This window comes from Canis lupus, chromosome 33 (genome assembly GCF_011100685.1).
Source record: "Canis lupus familiaris isolate Mischka breed German Shepherd chromosome 33, alternate assembly UU_Cfam_GSD_1.0, whole genome shotgun sequence".
NCBI classification, from domain to species: Eukaryota; Metazoa; Chordata; class Mammalia; order Carnivora; family Canidae; genus Canis; species Canis lupus.
Window position 1 is genome coordinate 25,138,640 of NC_049254.1, and position 19,305 is coordinate 25,157,944.

At 33.5% G+C, this 19,305-nt stretch overlaps 1 protein-coding gene across 6 annotated transcripts in view; it reads left to right on the plus strand.

Moving 5' to 3' along the window:
- Positions 1-19,305, plus strand: part of STXBP5L (syntaxin binding protein 5 like) — a 379,914-nt gene that overhangs the window by 173,852 nt on the left and 186,757 nt on the right. For all 6 annotated transcript variants that reach the window (XM_038582977.1, XM_038582980.1, XM_038582976.1 and 3 more), the window contains exons 8-9: positions 9,221-9,304; positions 13,709-13,832. In XM_038582977.1, the coding sequence (XP_038438905.1) occupies positions 9,221-9,304; positions 13,709-13,832 (208 nt within the window). The remainder of the gene's footprint in view (positions 1-9,220; positions 9,305-13,708; positions 13,833-19,305) is intronic.

Sequence of the window (19,305 nt, forward strand, 5' to 3'; positions counted from 1 at the left end):
CTCATTTAGGACCCTGAATATATCCTGCCAGCCCTTTCTGGACTGCCAGGTCTCTGTGGAGTGGTCTGCTGTTAACCTAATACTTGTCCCCATAAAAGTTAGGGATTTCTTGTCTCTTGCTGCTTTAAGGACCTTCTCTTTATCTTTGGAACTTGTAAGCTTAACTATTAAATGTCGAGGTGTTGAATGGTTTTTATTGATTTTAGGGGGGGATCTCTCTATTTCCTGGATCTGAATGCCTGTTTCCCTTCCCAGATTAGGAAAGTCTTCAGCTATGATTTGTTCAAATACATATTCTGGACCTTTGTCCCTTTCGGCGCCCTTGGAAACCCTAATTAAACGTAGGTTTTCCTTCCTCAGGCTGTCACTCATTTCCCTTAATCTATCCTCATGATCTTTTAATTGTTTGTCTCTTTTTTCCTCAGTTTCCCTCTTTGCCATCAATTTGTCTTCTATGTCACTCACTCGTTCTTCCACCTCGTTAACCCTTGTCGTTAGGACTTCTAGTTTGAATTGCATCTCATTCAATTGATTTTTAATTTCTGCCTGATTCGATCTACATTCTGCAGTCATGAAGTCTCTTGAGTCCTTTATGCTTTTTTCTAGAGCCACGAGTAGCTTTATAATAGTGCTTCTGAATTGGCTTTCTGACATTGAATTGTAATCCAGATTTTGTAACTCTGGGAGAAAGGACTGTTTCTGATTCTTTCTTTTGAGGTAAGGTTTTCCTTCTAGTCATTTTGCTCAGTGCAGAGTGGCCAAAAACAAATTGTATTGGGAAAAGGATAAAAAGAGAGAAGAGAAAGAAGGAAAGAAAAAGAAAAAAAGAAAAGAAAAAAAGAGAAAAAGGAAAAAAAAGAACAAAAGGGAGGGGGAAGCAAACAGAAATCAAAAAGCAAAAAAAAACAAGAGGGAGTATCCTCGGATTCTGTATACTGTAAGTCCCTTGACTTCCCCTGGAGCTTTCCAGTGCTGCTTGGTCAATAATTTGTTTTTCCCGTGTCCTCTAGCTGGTCTTCTAGGGGAGGGGCCTGTTGTGCTGATTTTCAGGTGTTAGCACTTGGGGGAGCTGCTCAGCCCCCTGCCAGGTGCAGGGCTCAGTGAGTGACATTTAAGCTGCCTATCCGGTGAGGCCACTGTGAGGCTCAGTGGGGGCTGTTTATCCTGTGAGGCCCCAGGAGGAACAACCACAGTGGCGGCGGACAGCTCTGGAGCCTTGGATTCATCTCCTGCAGTAACTAAGGAGCTCTCAGTCTGCAGGGGCCTGGAGGCTCCAGGGGCGGGGCTGCTGATCTGCTCAGCTTGGGGCAGGGGCGTTCTTGCTGTCCTGTGCCCTCCTCCTGGCCTCTGCCTGTCCCGGGGGAAGGCAGGATCCTGGGCGGTGACCCCGGCGCCCTGTGCTCCCGGGCCTGCACTGTTGGATTCGAGCTCCCGGCCAGGCAGCCCCCTCTCCGCGGAGCCACCGCCTGAGCCCCTCAGAGCTGCTCCTGGGGCCGCACAGCCCCTTCCTCGCGGAGCCTCTGCCGGAGCTGCCCCCGCGCTGCTCCCGGGTCCAGCCGTGCGCCTGATGAAGCCCTTTATGGAGCTCTCCCCGGGGCACAGGTGCTCTGTTAGTGTCCCAGGGAGCCTGAGGGCATCCCCGCCACTCCTGGGATCCTGCTCTAACTCCCTGCGAGCACCTTTCCCTCCAGGAAGGTTGGTGAAGCTCCTGCTTCTCCGGGATAGGGCTTTCCTATCCTGGGGACACTCGCTGTGGGGGGCTTTCCTGTCCTGGGGACACTTGCCACGGCTTTAGCCCGGCTCCCCACGGGGCCTCTCCCCCTTGGATGCCTTTTGTTTTTCTATCCCCCCCGCCCCCCCCCCCCCCCCCCCCCCCCGTCTTCCTACTTTGATAGAAGCGTGAACTCTTCTCACTGTAGCATTCCAGCTGTTCTCTCTTTAAATCTCAGGCCGAATTCGTAGATTTTCAGGATGATTTGAAGGTTATCTAGGTAATTTGGTGGGGACAGGTGATTTGGGGACCCTACTCTTCCACCATCTTGCCCCGCCTTTAAAAGATTCATTTTAGATCTAAAGACACTTGCAAGTGGAAACTGAGGGGATGAAGAACAATTTATCATGTTAATGGACGTGAAGAGAAAGCTGGAGTAGCCACACTTAGACAAACTAGTTGTCTCCTGCTGGATTTAAGCTTTATTTATCATTCTTTTTCTAGCTCCTTTAGATATAAGGTTTGGTTGTATATTGGAGACTTTTCTTGCTTAAGTAGGCCTGTATTGCTATAAAATTCCCTCTTAGAACCACTTTTGCTGCATCCCAAAGGTTTTGGCTTGTGTTTTCTTTTTCATTTGTTTCCATGTACTTTTTAATTTGATCTTTAACTTCTTGATTTACCCATTCATTCTTTAGTAGGATATTCTTTAACCCCTATGTATTTGTGACCGTCCCAAAATTTTTCTTGTGAATTGACTTCAAGTTTTATAGAGTTGTCTGAAAATACGCATGGTATGATCTCAATCTTTTTGTACTTATTGAGGGCTGATTTGTGACCTAGTATGTGATCTATTCTTAAGAATGTTCCATGTGCACTCAAAAAGGATGTTTATTCCACTGCTTTAGGATGAAATGTTATCAATATATCTGTTAAGTCAATTTGGTCCAATGTGTCATTCAAAGCAATTGTTTCCTTGTTGAAATTCCGCTTATATTATCTGTCTATTGACATAAGTAGGGTGCTAAGTCCCCTACTATTATTGTATTACTATCAATGAGTTTATGTTTATTATTAATTGATTTATATATTTGGCTACTCCCAAGTTGGGGGCATAAATATTTTTAATGCTTAGATCTTCTTGATGGATAGACTTCTTTATCATGATATAATGCCATTCTTCATCTCTTGTTATATACAGTTTTTGTTTTAACATCTAGTTTGAAAAAATTAGACAATCTGAAAGAAATGGATAAATTTCTACAAACACACAAACTACCAAAACTGAAACAGGAAGAAATAGAAAATTTAAACAGACCAATAACAAGCAAAGAAATTGAATCAGTAGTAAAAAAATCTCCCAAGAAACAGAAGTCCAGGTCCAGGTAGCTTCCCAGGGAAATTCTACCAACTTTTTAAAGAAGAATTAATACCTATTCTTCTTAAACTGTTCTAAAAATATAGAAACAGAAAGAAAACTTCCAAACTCATTTTACAAGGCCAGCTTTACCTTGATTCCAAGACCAGACAAGATTCCACTAAAAAAGAGAATTACAGGCCAATATCCTTGATGAACATGGATGCAGAAATTCTCAAGAAGATACTAGCAAATTGAATTCAACAGTGCATTAAAGGAATTATTCACCATGATCAAGTAGGATTTATTCCTGGGCTGCAGGGTTGGTTCAATATTCACAAATCAGTCAACATGATACACCACATTAACAAAAGGATAACAACCATAAAATAAATGCTGAAAATATAACAATAAATATAATAATATAATTTATAAATAATATAATATATTTTATATTATATGTTATATTGTATATAATAATAACCATCTAATAAATGCTGAAAAAGTGTCTGACAAACTACAGCATCCATTCTTGATAAAACACCCTCAACAAAATAAGGATAGATGGGACATACCTCAACATCATAAAGGCCATATGTGAAAGGCACACATCTAATATCATCCTTAGTGGGGAAAAAACTGAGATCCTTTCTCCTATGGTCAGGAGTAACACAAGGATGTCCGTGTTCACCATTATTATTTAACATGGTACTTGGAAGTATTAGCCTCAGCAATCAGACAACTAAGAGAAATAAAATGCATCCAAATCAGAAAGGAAGAAGTCAAACATTCACTATTTGCACACAATATAATACTCTATGTAGAAAACCCAAAGGACTCCACCAAAAAATTACTAGAACTAATACATGAATTCAGCAAAGTCTCCAGATATAAAGTCAATGTACAGAAATCTTTTGCATATCTATACACCAATAATGAAACAGCAGAAAAAGAAATCAAGAAATTGATCTCATTTGCATGCAAACCAGTAAGATACCTAGAAATAATCTTAACCAGAGAGGTTAAAGATCTGTACCCTGAAAACTATAGAACACTTATGAAAGAAATTGAAGAGGACATAAAGAAATGGAAAAACACTGCATGCTCCTTAATTGGAAGAAAACATTTTATTTTTATTTTTTTTAAGATTTTATTTATTCATGAGAGACACACAGAGAGAGGCAGAGACATAGGCAGAGGGAGAAGTAGGCTCTTTGCTGGCAGCCTGGTGTGGGAGTTGATCCCAGGACCCTGGGATCAAAACCTGAGCCAAAAGCAAATGCTCAACCACTGAGCTACCCAGGCATCCCAGAAGAAAAAAAATTTTAAATGTTCATGTTACCCAAAGCAACCGACACATTTAGTGCAATCCCTATCAAAATACCACCAGCATTTTTCACAGAGATAGAACAAACAATCCTAAAATCTGTGTGGAATCACAAAAGACCCCAAATAGCCAAAACAATCCTGAAAAAGAAAAAAAAAAAAACTGGAGGCAACACAATTGCAAATTTCGAGCTATATTACAAAGCTGTAGTCATCAAGACAGTATGTATTGACACAAAAACAGACACATAAGTAAATGGAACAGGATAGAAAACCCAGAAATGGACCCATAACTATATAGTCAAATAATCTTCAACAAAGCTGGAAAGAGTATTCAATGGAAAAAAGAAAGTCTCTGACAAATGGTGTTGGGCAAACTGGACAGCAACCTGCAGAAGAATGAAATTGGACCACTTTCTTAAGCCAGACACAACAAAAATAAATTCAAAATGGATGAAGACCTAAGTATGAGACAGGAAACCTTAAAAATCCTAGAAGAGAACACAAATAACAACCTTTTTGGCCTCAGCCATACCAGCTTCTTACTAGAAATGTCTCTAGAGGGAAAGGAAACAAAAGCAAATAATTAAACATCTATTTCTGATGAAATAAATTTAGTTTAGAAATGAATCAATTCATACTCTATTAGCTACTTATGATAAATATATAGGGAATCCAGGATCTAACTTAGTAGGGAAACCTAGAGGTATTGGCACTAAAGTCAGAAAGAAAGTGAGGATGCTCACCTTGTCCCTATTTTTAACACTATATGATGTTTTAGTTAAGACAAATGTGAATAATTAGAGGCATAAAAATTGGAAAGGAAGAAGTGAATGTCTCTATTTTTGATTATATGATAGTGTGCCTGGAATGCTTAATAAAATCAATATTAAAATGAATATTAAAAAAATAAAATGAATATAAATAATAAAAAATTTATAAGGTAACATAATAAAATCCAATGTAGAAACAATATTTTGTCAGAAGATGTAATGAAGAGAAGATCTAATATAAAATAACAACCAAAAAATTCAAAATAATAAGCTATAAAATTAAGAAAATCTGTATATGGAAAACTATCAAACTTCCTGAAAGATATAAAAGTATATTTGAATAAGTGAGAGATCTACTTCACTCTTGGATAAGGTGACTATTTTTTTTCCATCTTTTTTTTTCCTTTTTAAAGATTTTATTTTGTTTTATTAGAGAGCACACAAGCAGGAAGAAGGGGCAGAGGGAGAGCGAGAATCTCAAGCAGACTCCCAGCTGAGCACAAAGCCCGGTGTAGGGCTCAGTCTTACCACCACCCTGAGACCATGACCTAAACTAAAACTAAGAGTTGGACTCTTAAATGGCTAAGCCACCCAGGCACTCCTCTTTTTTCCCATTTCTTTAAGATTCCTCTTTTTCCCTTGACTTCTAAAGTCAAACTTTTATGTCAGTAAAAAATGTGAAATTTTTATTTTCATATACAGTTATAAAACAATAAATTTCCCTCTTGATGAAGCTAAATCTTTATCTCACAAGTTTTAATATAAGGCATTTTTGTTCAATTCTATTTCATACCTTTCATTATATTTTCTTCTTCGACCATAATTACTTAGAAGTATGTGTTTTAGTTTCCAAAATATTTTGTTAATGATTTCAAATTTTATTTCATAGTTGCTAGGGAATATAGTATCTGTGATTTTGATTTTGTGGTATTTAATAATTAACAGATATTTATCAGATAACTATTTTCTTCAGTTAATATTCCAGGTCCTAATGATATAGTAATCAGGAAAGCACCTTACTTCTTTGTACCTGACATTGTCACAGTACTTAAATTCTATTGTGAGAGATAAATTTTTAAAATTATATGTATATATTATATAAAATATATAATTATTTAAAAATATAAGTAATATATATTTTTGTGACCTCAGTGATATTCATGTTTTGGTATGGTTAGACATGATTGCAGAGTGATCTTGTTTTTGTCTTGATCATGGTCACAGAGTGATCTTGTCAGATGTCTCCTGGATATTAGGAGCTGCTTTTCTCTTTCTCAATTTTATTGATTCTAATATTTTTTCATACTTCATATATCATAATGGTGTATAAATATCTGAATAATGTATGACATTTTAAGGTTAGGCAGTTTATATTTTGTGATTTACTGTGGCTATTGCTAGTAATGTTTTATAAACAACACAACTTCTACCATTCAGATGTATCTATGAAAAAAATATAATAGCATTTTAGATAATGATTTCATTACATCTTAGGGCTTAAATTTTGAAAGGTTATATTATTCAATCTCCTGCTAAATGAGATTTTCCAAACTTTTTAGACCTACAAATCTTTCCCTGGATTCCATAGGAATTGGTTTAATGATATATCATTTTCTCTAGTATTTAAAAAGAGCTGATTTAATGTTAAAATGCATCTTAGTGTTTATGATGTTACATACATTTTAACAAATATTTTTAAAGTTCACTCTTAATTTTAACTTTTTTAATTTAGCAAGTCATTATGCCATTTAATTTTGTATGTAAAGGAGCTCAATTTTTTTGTCCAATCAATTTTCAAATTTATTATATGTGATTTAATAATGAAACTTTTTTTAAAATTTTAGCCATCTGACAGGTGTATGGTGATATCTCATTGTGGTTTTGATTTGCATTTCCCTGATGATTAGTGATGTTGTGTATCTTATGTGTCTGTTGGCCATCTATATATCTTTTTTTTGGAAAATGTCTATTTAGGTCTGCCCATTTTTAATCAGATTGCTGTGTTCTTTAGAAGGAATTGTATTTATTTGAGAGAGAGAGAAAGCAGCAGGAGCAGAGGGAAGAGGCAGAGGGAGAGGGAGGAGGGCTACCCATTGACCAATTCTGGGTTTGATGCCAGGACCCTAAGATTATGACCTGAGCTGAAGGCAGATAATTAACCAACCGACTGAGCCACCCAGGCACCCCTTAGTCAGATTATTTTTTGGTGTTGAGTTGTATAAATTCTTTATATATTTTGGATATTAGCCCCTTATCAGATATATCATTTGCGAAAATCTTCTCCCATTCAGTAGGTTGTAATACCTACTGAATGGGAGAATACCCATTATAGGAGTACCATATAACCCAATAATTCTACCACTAGGCATTTACCCAAAGAAAACCAAAACACTAATTCAAAAAGATATATGTACCCCTAAGTTTATTGCAGTATTACTGACTGCAATAGCCAATATGGAAGCAACCTAAGTGTCCATGAATAGACAAAAGGATAAGGAAGATTTGGTATATATACACAATAGAATATTATATAGTCATAAGGAGGAAATTGTTATATTTGTGACAGTATGGATAGACTTAGAGGGTATTATGCTAAGTGAAATTCATCAGAATAGGAATGACAAACATGACTTTACTGACTTTACTCATATGTGGAATCTAAAATAAACAAATGAATAGACAAAAAACCAGAATCTATAAGTACAGAAAAAAAAAAAAAACTGATGGTTACCAGAGGGGAGAGAGGTAAGGAATGGGCAAAATGAGTGAAGAGAAGTAGGAGATCCAGGCTTCCAGTTATGGAAAAAGAAGTCCCAGGAATAAAAGGCACAGTATAGAGAATATAATCAATGATACTATAATAGATTTGTATGGTGAGTGGCTACACTTGTGGTGAGCATAGCATAAGATAAGAATTTGAGTGACTAAGTTCTGCACCTGAAACTAACGTAACATTCTGGACCAACTATACTCAAATTAAAAAATTAATTAAAAAATAATAAAACTAAAACCGTTAAATATGGTATAGTTTCAAAAATATACATTGATTCATGAACTGTTATTTGAAATTTTTAAATTTCCTGTTAAAAGTGGCCCACTTATTTTTGTCATTTTTTTTGTGTTCTAAGATATTGAGGTAGGTCTTAGGATGCTGTACAGGAGTAGCTTATGTCTACTACTCTATTTTCTATTTATATCACTGATGTTTTGAAATTATTGAAACATTTTTATGCAATGTATAAGAATTTGTATCAGAAATAACTACTGATGGGTTTCAAAAATATCATCTTAAGGCAGATTTGTGGGAAATATTATTTGAACACTGGTCTATTTTTATCCTGTCTTTTCTTAAACTAATGATAGAATAAATTTAACAAAATATAACAAAATATACAAATAAAAATTCAGAGTTATAAGATTAAAAAACCATCAGCATGGCTAGTAGTATTTAACTGAATGAGTCTTGAATATTATCTACTCTCAAACTATTTTAAGATGAAAACATGTATTTTGTTGTCTTATTTGTTGATTTATAAGTAAATATCCACCATGTTTAGAATACCTTTGTGAGCTTCTGAGACTTCATAAATCACCAGTTTAAAATACTGACATAAGTCAAAGAGAAAACAGGATTTGATACAAAGAAATTAGAAGCCAAATTTATGGCCATAGTTTTCAAGTGCATAGGGCTGAATGTCATATGCATTATTATTAAACTTATGCCATTTCATCCTTTACTTCTCTACCATTTTTCTTTTGTTCCAATTTTCTTATTTATTTTTATGTTCTTATATTTATATACATATATCTTCAACTTCTCTTGGAAATTGGGAATGAGGACGATTTCATTGGTAAACATTTATTGAAGTAGAGTTCATTTGGCATTTTTCTTAAATGTAGGAAATCTATATTCAGGTTTGGAAAAATTGGCATTCTAAGTAAAATCGTATCACATAGTATGATTTTACTTAATTGTATTAACATTAAACTTTATTTCAAGCAAGTTAAAATTAATGTTAGAATTACAAAAATGATTATTCTAATGTTTTCCAGCTGCTGATAGGTTATGAAAATGGTACTGTAGTATTCTGGGACTTGAAATCTAAAAAAGCGGACCTGAGAGTTTATTATGATGAGGTAAGTGACTCTACTGAAATATAGAAGAGTATGATGACTTTGTGCCTGTCTTCTACTTGTAAGCTTTGTACATTGCCAATATTTTTATCATTGAGTAACTGGTTCTGACTCAGTGTCTCATATTGCCTGTTGGCATTCGCCCAAGTTCCAACTCTGAGTTGTTCTCCTGAATGAGAATTCTGCCTTGACTAACTGTTTTGGGTCCCTTTTTGGCATCTTATATTACCTATCCTTTTCCTTCCATTAGATTACATTAAGTCATGTCTTGCCTCATTGTTCTTAAGATCTCTAAATACACTATTCAGAAATTCTTTTTCTGTGGCAGATAATTTAAGAGGTCAGTTTGAAAGACCTTATCATGTAATACTTGCCTTCTCAGAATAAAGATTGATTTTGTAAATGGTAATATTTAATAATAAGGGTCAGTAAGGTCTTAAAGTGAGTTTTATTGTACATAGCTGAGATTTAATTTGGCTTTCATTTAGAGAAAGCAATGAATTGCTATCTATCAGCATATAGTCTTTGAATTGATACTTTAGTTGTTCAAAGATTAATTCTAGGCCGTTAATGATTTCCCCCTTCAGAAGAAGCTAATGTGAAGATAAGCTGGGACAAAAAGGTAAAAAAAAAGGGTAATTACCTCTTGTAGTTGTGGGAATAAAGGTGATCATGTAAGGTCTCTATTCAATTTAAAAAAATGGTAGAGTAGGGAGAGATAGGAAAATACAGGTCAAAATTCGTTATCTGGTATTACCTGCACTTACATGGGGAAAATGCAGAAGAATTTAAAGCAACACTGATATAAATAGAAAGGAAATTTAAAAAACCACATTTCTTTGTATGCTATCACCCATCCCCTTGTAACAGTTGAATGTTTAAGTTTTGGTGCTTAAAGGTATAAGCCTTTGGCTATGTCATAACTACACTCATAAGTACCCCCCAATTCATTTCTTAGTAGTTCTGGCAAATTAAGATTTTATCATACATACAAGGTAATTGTCATAGTGACAAAGAGTTCAGTGGTAAATGATATAGCAACTGGGTCATGATTGGTGAAAAATACTTTGTCAGGTAATGTCATATAATTATGCTCTTTATGATCAACTTATAGGGCATCTTGAATCATGAGGAAAGAAGGCCCTAGGGAGTTAAGCTACATTTTCCTTTTATTAAATATACAAAATATAAAGATAAGATTAGATATTGCTCCCTCTCTCAAGACTAGTAACTAGATAAGAGTACAAATATGGTCTGAGTAGTCAGTTGGAAATAGAATAGGCCATCTAAAAAGGAAATCCAGAGGAATATGCTAAATCAGCTAGTTTTTTTTTTTTTATGGCCTAAAACAGTATAGAAGGAAGACTTCTAACCTTAAAAAGTGAACAAAAGTAATTTTTCAATTAAGTGTTTAAATAAGCATTAGCAATGTTTAAGTAGAGTACCATTTGGCTTTACATCAGGCCCTCCTTTTTTTTTTTTTTAGATTTTATTTATTTATTCATGAGAGACACATAGAGAGAGAGAGAGAGAGGCAGAGACACAGGCAGAGGAAGAAGCAGGCTCCATGCAGGTAGCCCGACGTGGGACTCAATCCTGGGTCTCCAGGATGACACCCTGGGCTGAAGGCAGGCACTGAACCACTGAGCCACCCAGAGATCCCCAGGCCGTCCTTCTTAAAATAGTTTCTTCCTCTGTGTCTTTCTACCTCATTCTACGCGTCTCCTTTCTCCATCACTGATTCTTTCCTTGCTTTCCTTTAAATTACAGATACTCTTCAAGATTTTATGTCTTCACCCTCTTCATTTCACCTCTAGTTTACATTTATATTTATATCTTCTCCCATTATTTCAAATATTAATTTTATTAATTTTATTCTAATAAATTTAAAATCTATATATAATATATCTTATCAACAATTTATTATATAAGCCCAGATAAATATCTCATTGGCCCTGAATTAACATTTAAAGACCTAAACTTTGTTCTTTGTTCTCCTTTTCGATTTTTAAATTTTGATTATTTTTTCCAGTCTGTAATCCTCAGAGTCATATTTGATCCTTCTTTATATATCATATGCGATCCATTTTATAGACTCTTAATTCTGTTTTAATACTACCTCTCATTCCTCTTTTTTCATTCCCACATTCAGTGTTCTAGTCTAAGTTTTTATCTTTTGCCTGGAAGACTATGTAGCCTTTTTAACTAACTGCATTTCCTCTGATATCTTACCTTTTCAGTATATCTGTCACTAGTAAGAGTATCGTTTTAAGACAGATCATGTAACTCTTTACCGCAGAACCTTTGAATGGCTCCCAATTATCAACAATACAAAGTCTTTATTCCTTTACATGAGATTCAAGGCCCTGATGTTATCTTTTCATAAGTTTAATTCAGTGTATCCTTCTACATACTCCTCACACCTCAGACATATTACTGTCTCCTAAACATATCATTTATTTCCTACCTTCAAGTGTTTGCTCCAGCTAATTCCTTATCATGAACTCCCTTCTTTCCTCTCTTGCATATCAAAATCCAATTTCCTTTTTAGCCACTATAAACTATTTGGACTACTAAGTAGCCCCTTGAATAGCCATGGATGAATTGAAAGATTTGTAAATCCAGGATAATTTTTAGAAATAACTATATGAATTTACATATTAGCTGTGAAATTTTTGTTTTATTATATCAATATTTCTAAATAATCTCTCACAGAAAAAACCCTCAGAGTTTGACATAAGGATAAACTTTTAATTCCTTGAGTAGCTGCTGTTTTTCATTTTTTTCATATGGATATCCAACTTTTTGGGTTTCCTTTCTCTTCTGTTTTGGAGAAACTCAATCACAGCCACTGAGTTGACCGAACTAGCTAGTGCTTTATCTTCCATATTTTGTTTTCTATCTTTTAAAATTCTTCTTGAATTGGTTGTAATTTTTTGTTGTTGTTGTTTTGTTTTGTTTTGTTTTTAGTAAACCCTTAAAGTACTTTTTAAAGAAAGGAGTCAGGTATGATGAAATTAATAGAATTGGATACTTATCCATTAAATCCATTCAAATACCAGCTCTTTAGTAATGCACTATTTGACAGTCTCTAATAACAAGCTGGTTTTATATGCCTACTCTTTTGTACAATAAGCATACTTATGGTACTTACTTATTTTGCTCTCGTGTTGTAGCTGTTCTTTTTCTATTTGTCTTCCCTAGTAGGTAGAAATTCTAATGATTACTCTAGCTATCAATTATCTGTAACTCTAATAATACTTATTATTTAGAAAACAATAGTTTTAAACACATAAACCTTAGTTTAGTATATAGTATATATATACATAATTTAGTTTTCTATATAAAACTAAATGTTAAAAGTCCCAAACAATAGCTATTATTAATATTCATTTATTTCCATTTTCTCTGTCTTGCAGTTTTGAAAGTTCCTTTAAGTAAAGGATAATGTTGTATACATCTGTTCAGGTTTATGTCTACTAGAGCTTCTCTCTTTGTGCTTAGCACATTACCCAAAACCCATGTAAACTTTATGATTTACAAAGAATGCCAGGGTGTGGAAATATGTGACAACATTAATTATTCATTCAAGAGATATTGAGTATCTACTCTATGTCAGGCACTGTGCTACCACTGGGAATAAAACAATATATGAAAATGGAATAATTAATTTTTAATTTTATGTAATTCACATCTTCAGAATAAACTTATAAATTAAAAAAATTTGAACCCTTCTTGCTTAAACTCTATATTGCCAAGTTAATTTAAATAGTGTATATTAGAGACAATATGGTAAAATGATTGAGAATATGGGTTCTGTAGTTAGATAGACCTTGGCTTTGAACTGTGTGACCTAAGCATGTATATCAGCGTCTGTAGGCATATTTCACTATGTGCAAATTGGAAAAAATAATACCTGCTTTATAAAATTAATATATTTAATATAAATAGTTTGCCAAGGGGTCTGGCATATAGTAAGCTCTCAGATGGTAGCTCTTAATGTAAAATATTATTTAAATTGGCTACTTTAAGTGGAATAGGCCTCTACCTTTCCAGAAGTTATCTTCTGATAACCTTGCTTTTACTTCTAAGTAAATAATTTTTCAAAGGAATGTATAGGATACAGAGAGGATATAGAATTTACAACAAAAAATTCTCGGCTAAAATGATATTATGAAATGTATTTAATTAACTTTTCTCTATCTCAGGAGATTAATTTTTGTAGTCTTCTGTAAGCCTATAGAGGATTGAAATGGAAGATAGTATGATATGGGTCAGAAAAATTATGTATATTTCTTAAGTATTGTTATAATAATTTTATCTAGGAATATTTTCCCTTTGGAATATAGAATGCTATAATATTAAACTTTTTCCCTCTCTACTTGTTTTTAATTGCTATTTCATTAGGCTATTCATTCAATTGATTGGCATCATGAGGGCAAACAGTTCATGTGCAGCCATTCCGATGGTAGCTTGACCTTATGGAACCTGAAAAGCCCAAGTCGTCCTTTCCAGACCACAATTCCACATGGTAAGGTGTATGCTTTCAAAGAAATTAACTTTGGAGAAAGTGCCTTGACTTGAAGTAGGACATGTGGTATCAGTGAGTTTGGAAGAAAGTGATAAGATGTATCTTCTGATTCTAAAGACCTCTTTATGTCTTCTTCAGTTCCCAACATTATACCTCAAACTTTCTGTACTTTCCCTCTCCCTATTTATCTACTTTCCTACTTTGTGATACTTATATAAAGACCTTTCCAACCAAAAAATAGGATAATAGATAGTTGATGTATCTGAAGCAGAGGATATAATGTAGGAAATTTGGCCAGTCTTAAGGGTTAAGGAGGTAGTGAGGATGACATTATTAGATCTGACTTTCATACTTTGTATACTGCTTTATAGTTTGTCATTTTCTAGATTCTCTCATTTATTCCAATTTCTTCCATTTGATTTCACTAAATATGAGAAATTTGGTTTTTATTGTAGATTGTATTTCTTATTATCTTCCTTATCAAAAGAAAATATTTGAGGTTTATGTTCTACCTGTCTCCCTAACTGGGCAGAATAAAAAGTTCAAATGAATAAATATCTTTTATTCAGAAGATCATATTATTTCTGAGAATACTGGTGGTGATATGAGTTCCATACTTACCTTATATCATTGGTTGTTCTAGGAATAGAGGGGTCAAAACCTGGCAGTTAATGAAACACATTCTATTTTATAGTTTCTGAGCATTTATTATAGTGTCACATTTAAAAAAATATTCATATTTTTTATAACTGGTGATATAAATATGGAATTATTCCATATTGTGTTAGTCTGCAAGGACAGTTGCATGCTCCATCTTCAAATGATTAAATTATTACAACATTTAACCTAGCAGCTTAGAGGTTACTTTACATTCACGCATTTAGTTTGAGATGCTTCCATTTAAAGATCGCCATTATGGAAACCTTGCAATAGGTGTTGCTATACATTCCACTCAGGTAGAATTATTTGTTTCTATGATGAGTTTACTTCCTCTCCACTCCCCCACCCCCATTCCTTATGTCTTTTATTTGTATGTATGTAATAGGAGTTACTAAAAAATTTTCTACTTCTATTCATCTCAACAGTCAACTTCTATACAAGTTCTTTTTGGCTCGATTGGATATTTGGTACTTTCATGTTTCACCATATCCATATTTTTCACACTGGAGTTGTTGTCTATGTAGTTGACCCTTGGACCATATGGGGGATGGGGCACTGATCTCTGTGCAGTTGAAAATCCTCATAAAACTTTTGACTCCTCTAAAACTTATCTATTTATGGCCTGCCATTGATTGGAAGCCTTACTGATAAACAGTCATTTAATACATATTTTGTATGTTATATATATCATATACAGTATTCTTAAAATAAAGTAAGCTAGAGAAAAGAAAATGTTAAGGAAATCATAGGAAGGGATGCCTGGGTGGCTCAGTGGTTGAGCATATGCCTTTGGCTCAGGGCGTGATCCCAGAGTCCAGGGACTGATTCCCCGCATCAGGCTCCCCGAAGGGAGCCTGCTTCTCCCTCTGCCTATGTCTCTGCCTCTCTCTCTCTCTGTCTCTCATGAATAAATTTTTTAAAAAAAGAAAACAAAATCATAGGAAGAAAAAAATACATTTATAGTACTATACTTATTTTTTAAAAACCTATTCCTTTGAATTAGTGTTTTTGTATTCTTTGGCTAAATACCAAGTAGTGCAATTGCTGGATCATAGAATAGTTCCATTTTTAATTTTTTGAGGAAACTCCATACTATTTTCCAGAGTGGCTTGAAACTAATATTTCAAGCCACCTGAAACTAATATTACAGTGTGTGTTAACTAACTGGAATTTGAATACAAATATAAAAACTCTGTGTATAAGTGAACCCACACAGTTCGAACCCATGCTGTTCAAGGGTCAACTGTCATTCTATTTTCCTGTTGAAAGAGATGAAATTCTGTTCACAGGTTGCTGAAAACATCAGCATCTGTGTCTCATAACATACAGATCAAGTTAAATTCCTGCTGCCTCACCACTATTTGAAGCAAACATCAGTGATTTTGACATATTCTTCAGTTTCATATGTTAGATTTCATTTCAACTATTTTTATTTAATTTCTCTAAGTAGTACTTTAACTGTATCCTATAGTTTTTTATTTTAATTTTATTAAAAATATGTAATTTTCATTAATATTCAGCTTATTTTCTAATTTCTATAAAAATTTTCCTTTGACCTATGAGTTAGATATTTGTTATCTAATTTCTAAAAATATGTTTTGTTATAGATTTTTTAATTAATTGTAGTCAGAGACTGTGGCATGGTACTAGTTCTACAAAATTTACTGTGATTTCCTTTATAATTAGACATACACAATTAATTACATAACATTCCAAGTATGCTTGAAATAATGTACATTTCCTGTTACACAAAGGTCCACCTTGAAATTGTGGGGGTTTTTGAACTATAAACCTTTTCTTAGTTTTTGTTGTTTGATTTTTCAATTTTGAGAGAGGTAAGTTAAACTATTATAATGGATTTTCCTTGTAATTCTGTTCCTTTCTGCTCTATATACTTTAAAAATCAAGGAGGTCAAAGTTGTTTATAAGTATTAATCAGATCCTCTGCTTTTACTAATATTTGACTAGTGCTATCAATTTCTGAGAATGGCATTAAAATTTCCTAAAAAATATAGAATTATATACTTTTCATTTTATTTCTGTCCTTTTTGGTTTCATATATTTTTGAGGCTTATTAGGCATCCATATGTCTTTATAGAGACCGTATATTTGGGTTTCGTTTATTTAGTTTTATATCATTTAGTTGAAGTGTTCAGTCTATTAATATCAATGTAACTACTGATGGATTTGAATTTAGGTATACCAAGTTACTATTTGTTTTCTGTTGGTCCGAACTTTTGTGGTGGTGTTCTTTTTTCCTCCCCTTTGTGCCTTCTGGATTATTTGAAAGTTTTTATTAGAATTTAATTTTAATTTACATACAGGCATTTTATCTTCAGACCTTCTTTTCCCCTAACTTTTCAGTCTATTGGAGTTAACATTGTAGCACTTCACAAAAAAATGGAGAAGCTTCACAATCATATATATATGTTTACTTTTACAATAGTTATATGTATTACTTTTAAATACATTGTTAGAATTAAGGAAAATATTCTTTTGTATTTAATTTATAATTTATCTTAATATAATTTTATATTTATGAATTTTTATAATTTCATTTGTTCTTGAGGATTATAGGAACATCATTTAGCATTTCACTTAGCTTTCCTCTATCTAAAAATTCCTCCTTTTGGCTTTTATTTTTGTTTTGTTTTTTTAAGATTTTATTTATTCATGAGAGACACACAGAGAGAGAGAGAGGCAGAGACATAGGCGGAGGGAGAAGCAGGCTCCATGCAGGGAGCCCAATGTGTGGGACTCCATCCCAGGACTCCAGGATCACGCCCTGAGCCAAAGACAGATGCTTAACTGCTGAGCCACCCAGGAATCCCTTGGCTTTTATTTTTGAAGGACATTTTTGCTAGGATGTAGATTTCTGGGTTCAGTTTGTGTTTGTGTTGTTTAAAAGGTGCTGCACATTTTTTAAATGTTTCTAGTTTATGAATGAGAGATGTGTGGGTTTTAGCCTTTGTTTCCCCTATGTATAATATGTCATTTTTCTCTGGCTACTTTCAAAATTCTTGTAGCTTTTATTTCCAGTAAGTCCTTTTGACTATAACATGCCTAAGTTTGTTTTCTTCAGGTTCATTCTGTTTAGGGTTCTACTGAGCAACAGAACTTCCTACATTTAGAAATTTATATCTTTCCCAAAATTTGGGGAAATTTCAGCCTTTTATTTTTTCAAATATGTTTTTCTGCTCCACCTACTCTCTACTCTTTTTCTGGGACACCAGTTATTTGTCTGGTAGAATTTTTGGTATGTCTTACATGTTTCTAACTCTGTTTTTTTAATCATTTTTTTCTCTGAATTTAAAATTGGATAATTCCCATTGATCTATCATTTATTTAATTGCTCTTTCCCTCTGTAATCTTCATTCAGCTATTAAACCCTTGTTATTTTTATTTTAAATATTTTTCCATTTACTACCTTTTTAGTTTTTCTATTTTTCTGCTGAGATTTTCTCTTTTCAGTCATTATGATTATTTTGCTTTGCTTTGCTTTCCTTCCCTTCCTTTCCTCATTAAACTTAGTTATAATTGCTGCTTTAAATATTTGTTTGATTATACCAAAATCTACTTCCCCTTGAAGTTGGCCTCTGCTCATAAGAATGGCTCACATGTTTCTTCTTCATATATCTAATAATTAGAACTGTATAATGAATATTATGGACATTATGTTGTATATACTATAGAATATATTCTTGTTACCCCATTCCTCCCTAGCCATGTGTCTCCTAAACTTGGGAACCATATCCAGATTCATTATTTTTCTACAAATCAGTATTTTTTATATGACAAAAAGTAGTCTTTATCTGAAAATCAAATTATTGGACAGCAGTGGGAAAAGAGGGAGGACGGTGGTCATAGATGAGTTTACTTTAGTACCTATTTCACTTGAGATTAGCACTGTGGTGATATTGCCCTTGTTATAGCTGGTTTTCACTAATACTACAGACATCATTTTTCTTTCACAGTAAATTTTAATCGTTTCAAATACTTATTCTTCAAATATAATGCCCTCAACTATATACACAGACATACAGTCTACCTACATACATGATCTTAAACCAAATCTCATCTCATACTCCATAGTGACATTGTTACTCAGAAACAGGACAGAGATGTCAACAATTATCACTGTAATTTAACATTTTCCTGAAAATATTATCCAGTGTATTTAGACTTGAAAAATAAATATGATATTTAAAAGTTTAGAGAGTTCAAATTATAGTAATTTTTTGATAATGTAATTGCACAGCTAAAAAATAAAAACTAATTAGGAATACTATTAAGTATAACATGAGAACTCTGTATACAAAATGAAACACAATGGATGAATAAAACCATGTAAAAAAATAGCATCCGCAAAAATACCTGGAAGTAAACCTTAAAATAACAGTGAGGTATTATTTCTTCTAAAGGACATAAAGAAGACTTGAATAATGAAAAACATACACTATGTATGCATGGGTAGATTCAATATTATTAAGATGTTAGCTGTCCACATATTAATTCAAAATTCAATTTGTTCCCAAGAAAAATAACAGGTTTTAAAAATTAGACAAGCTTATGTGTAGCAAAAGTAAAAATGAAAATAGAAAAATTATTTGAACAAGGAGTAATGGTCAATTATAGGCAGTTTGGAAGGTTAGATGCCCTAGACAATTCTTGCTGAAATAATTACTTACTGATATGAAATAAATTTATTTTTTAAAATGTCATTGAGCTAACAGCAATAAAAACAAGGTAAGCTTAAGGATCCCAAAAAAACATTGTTAAGCTAGAAATGCTAAGAAATAAATGATAAAGATAG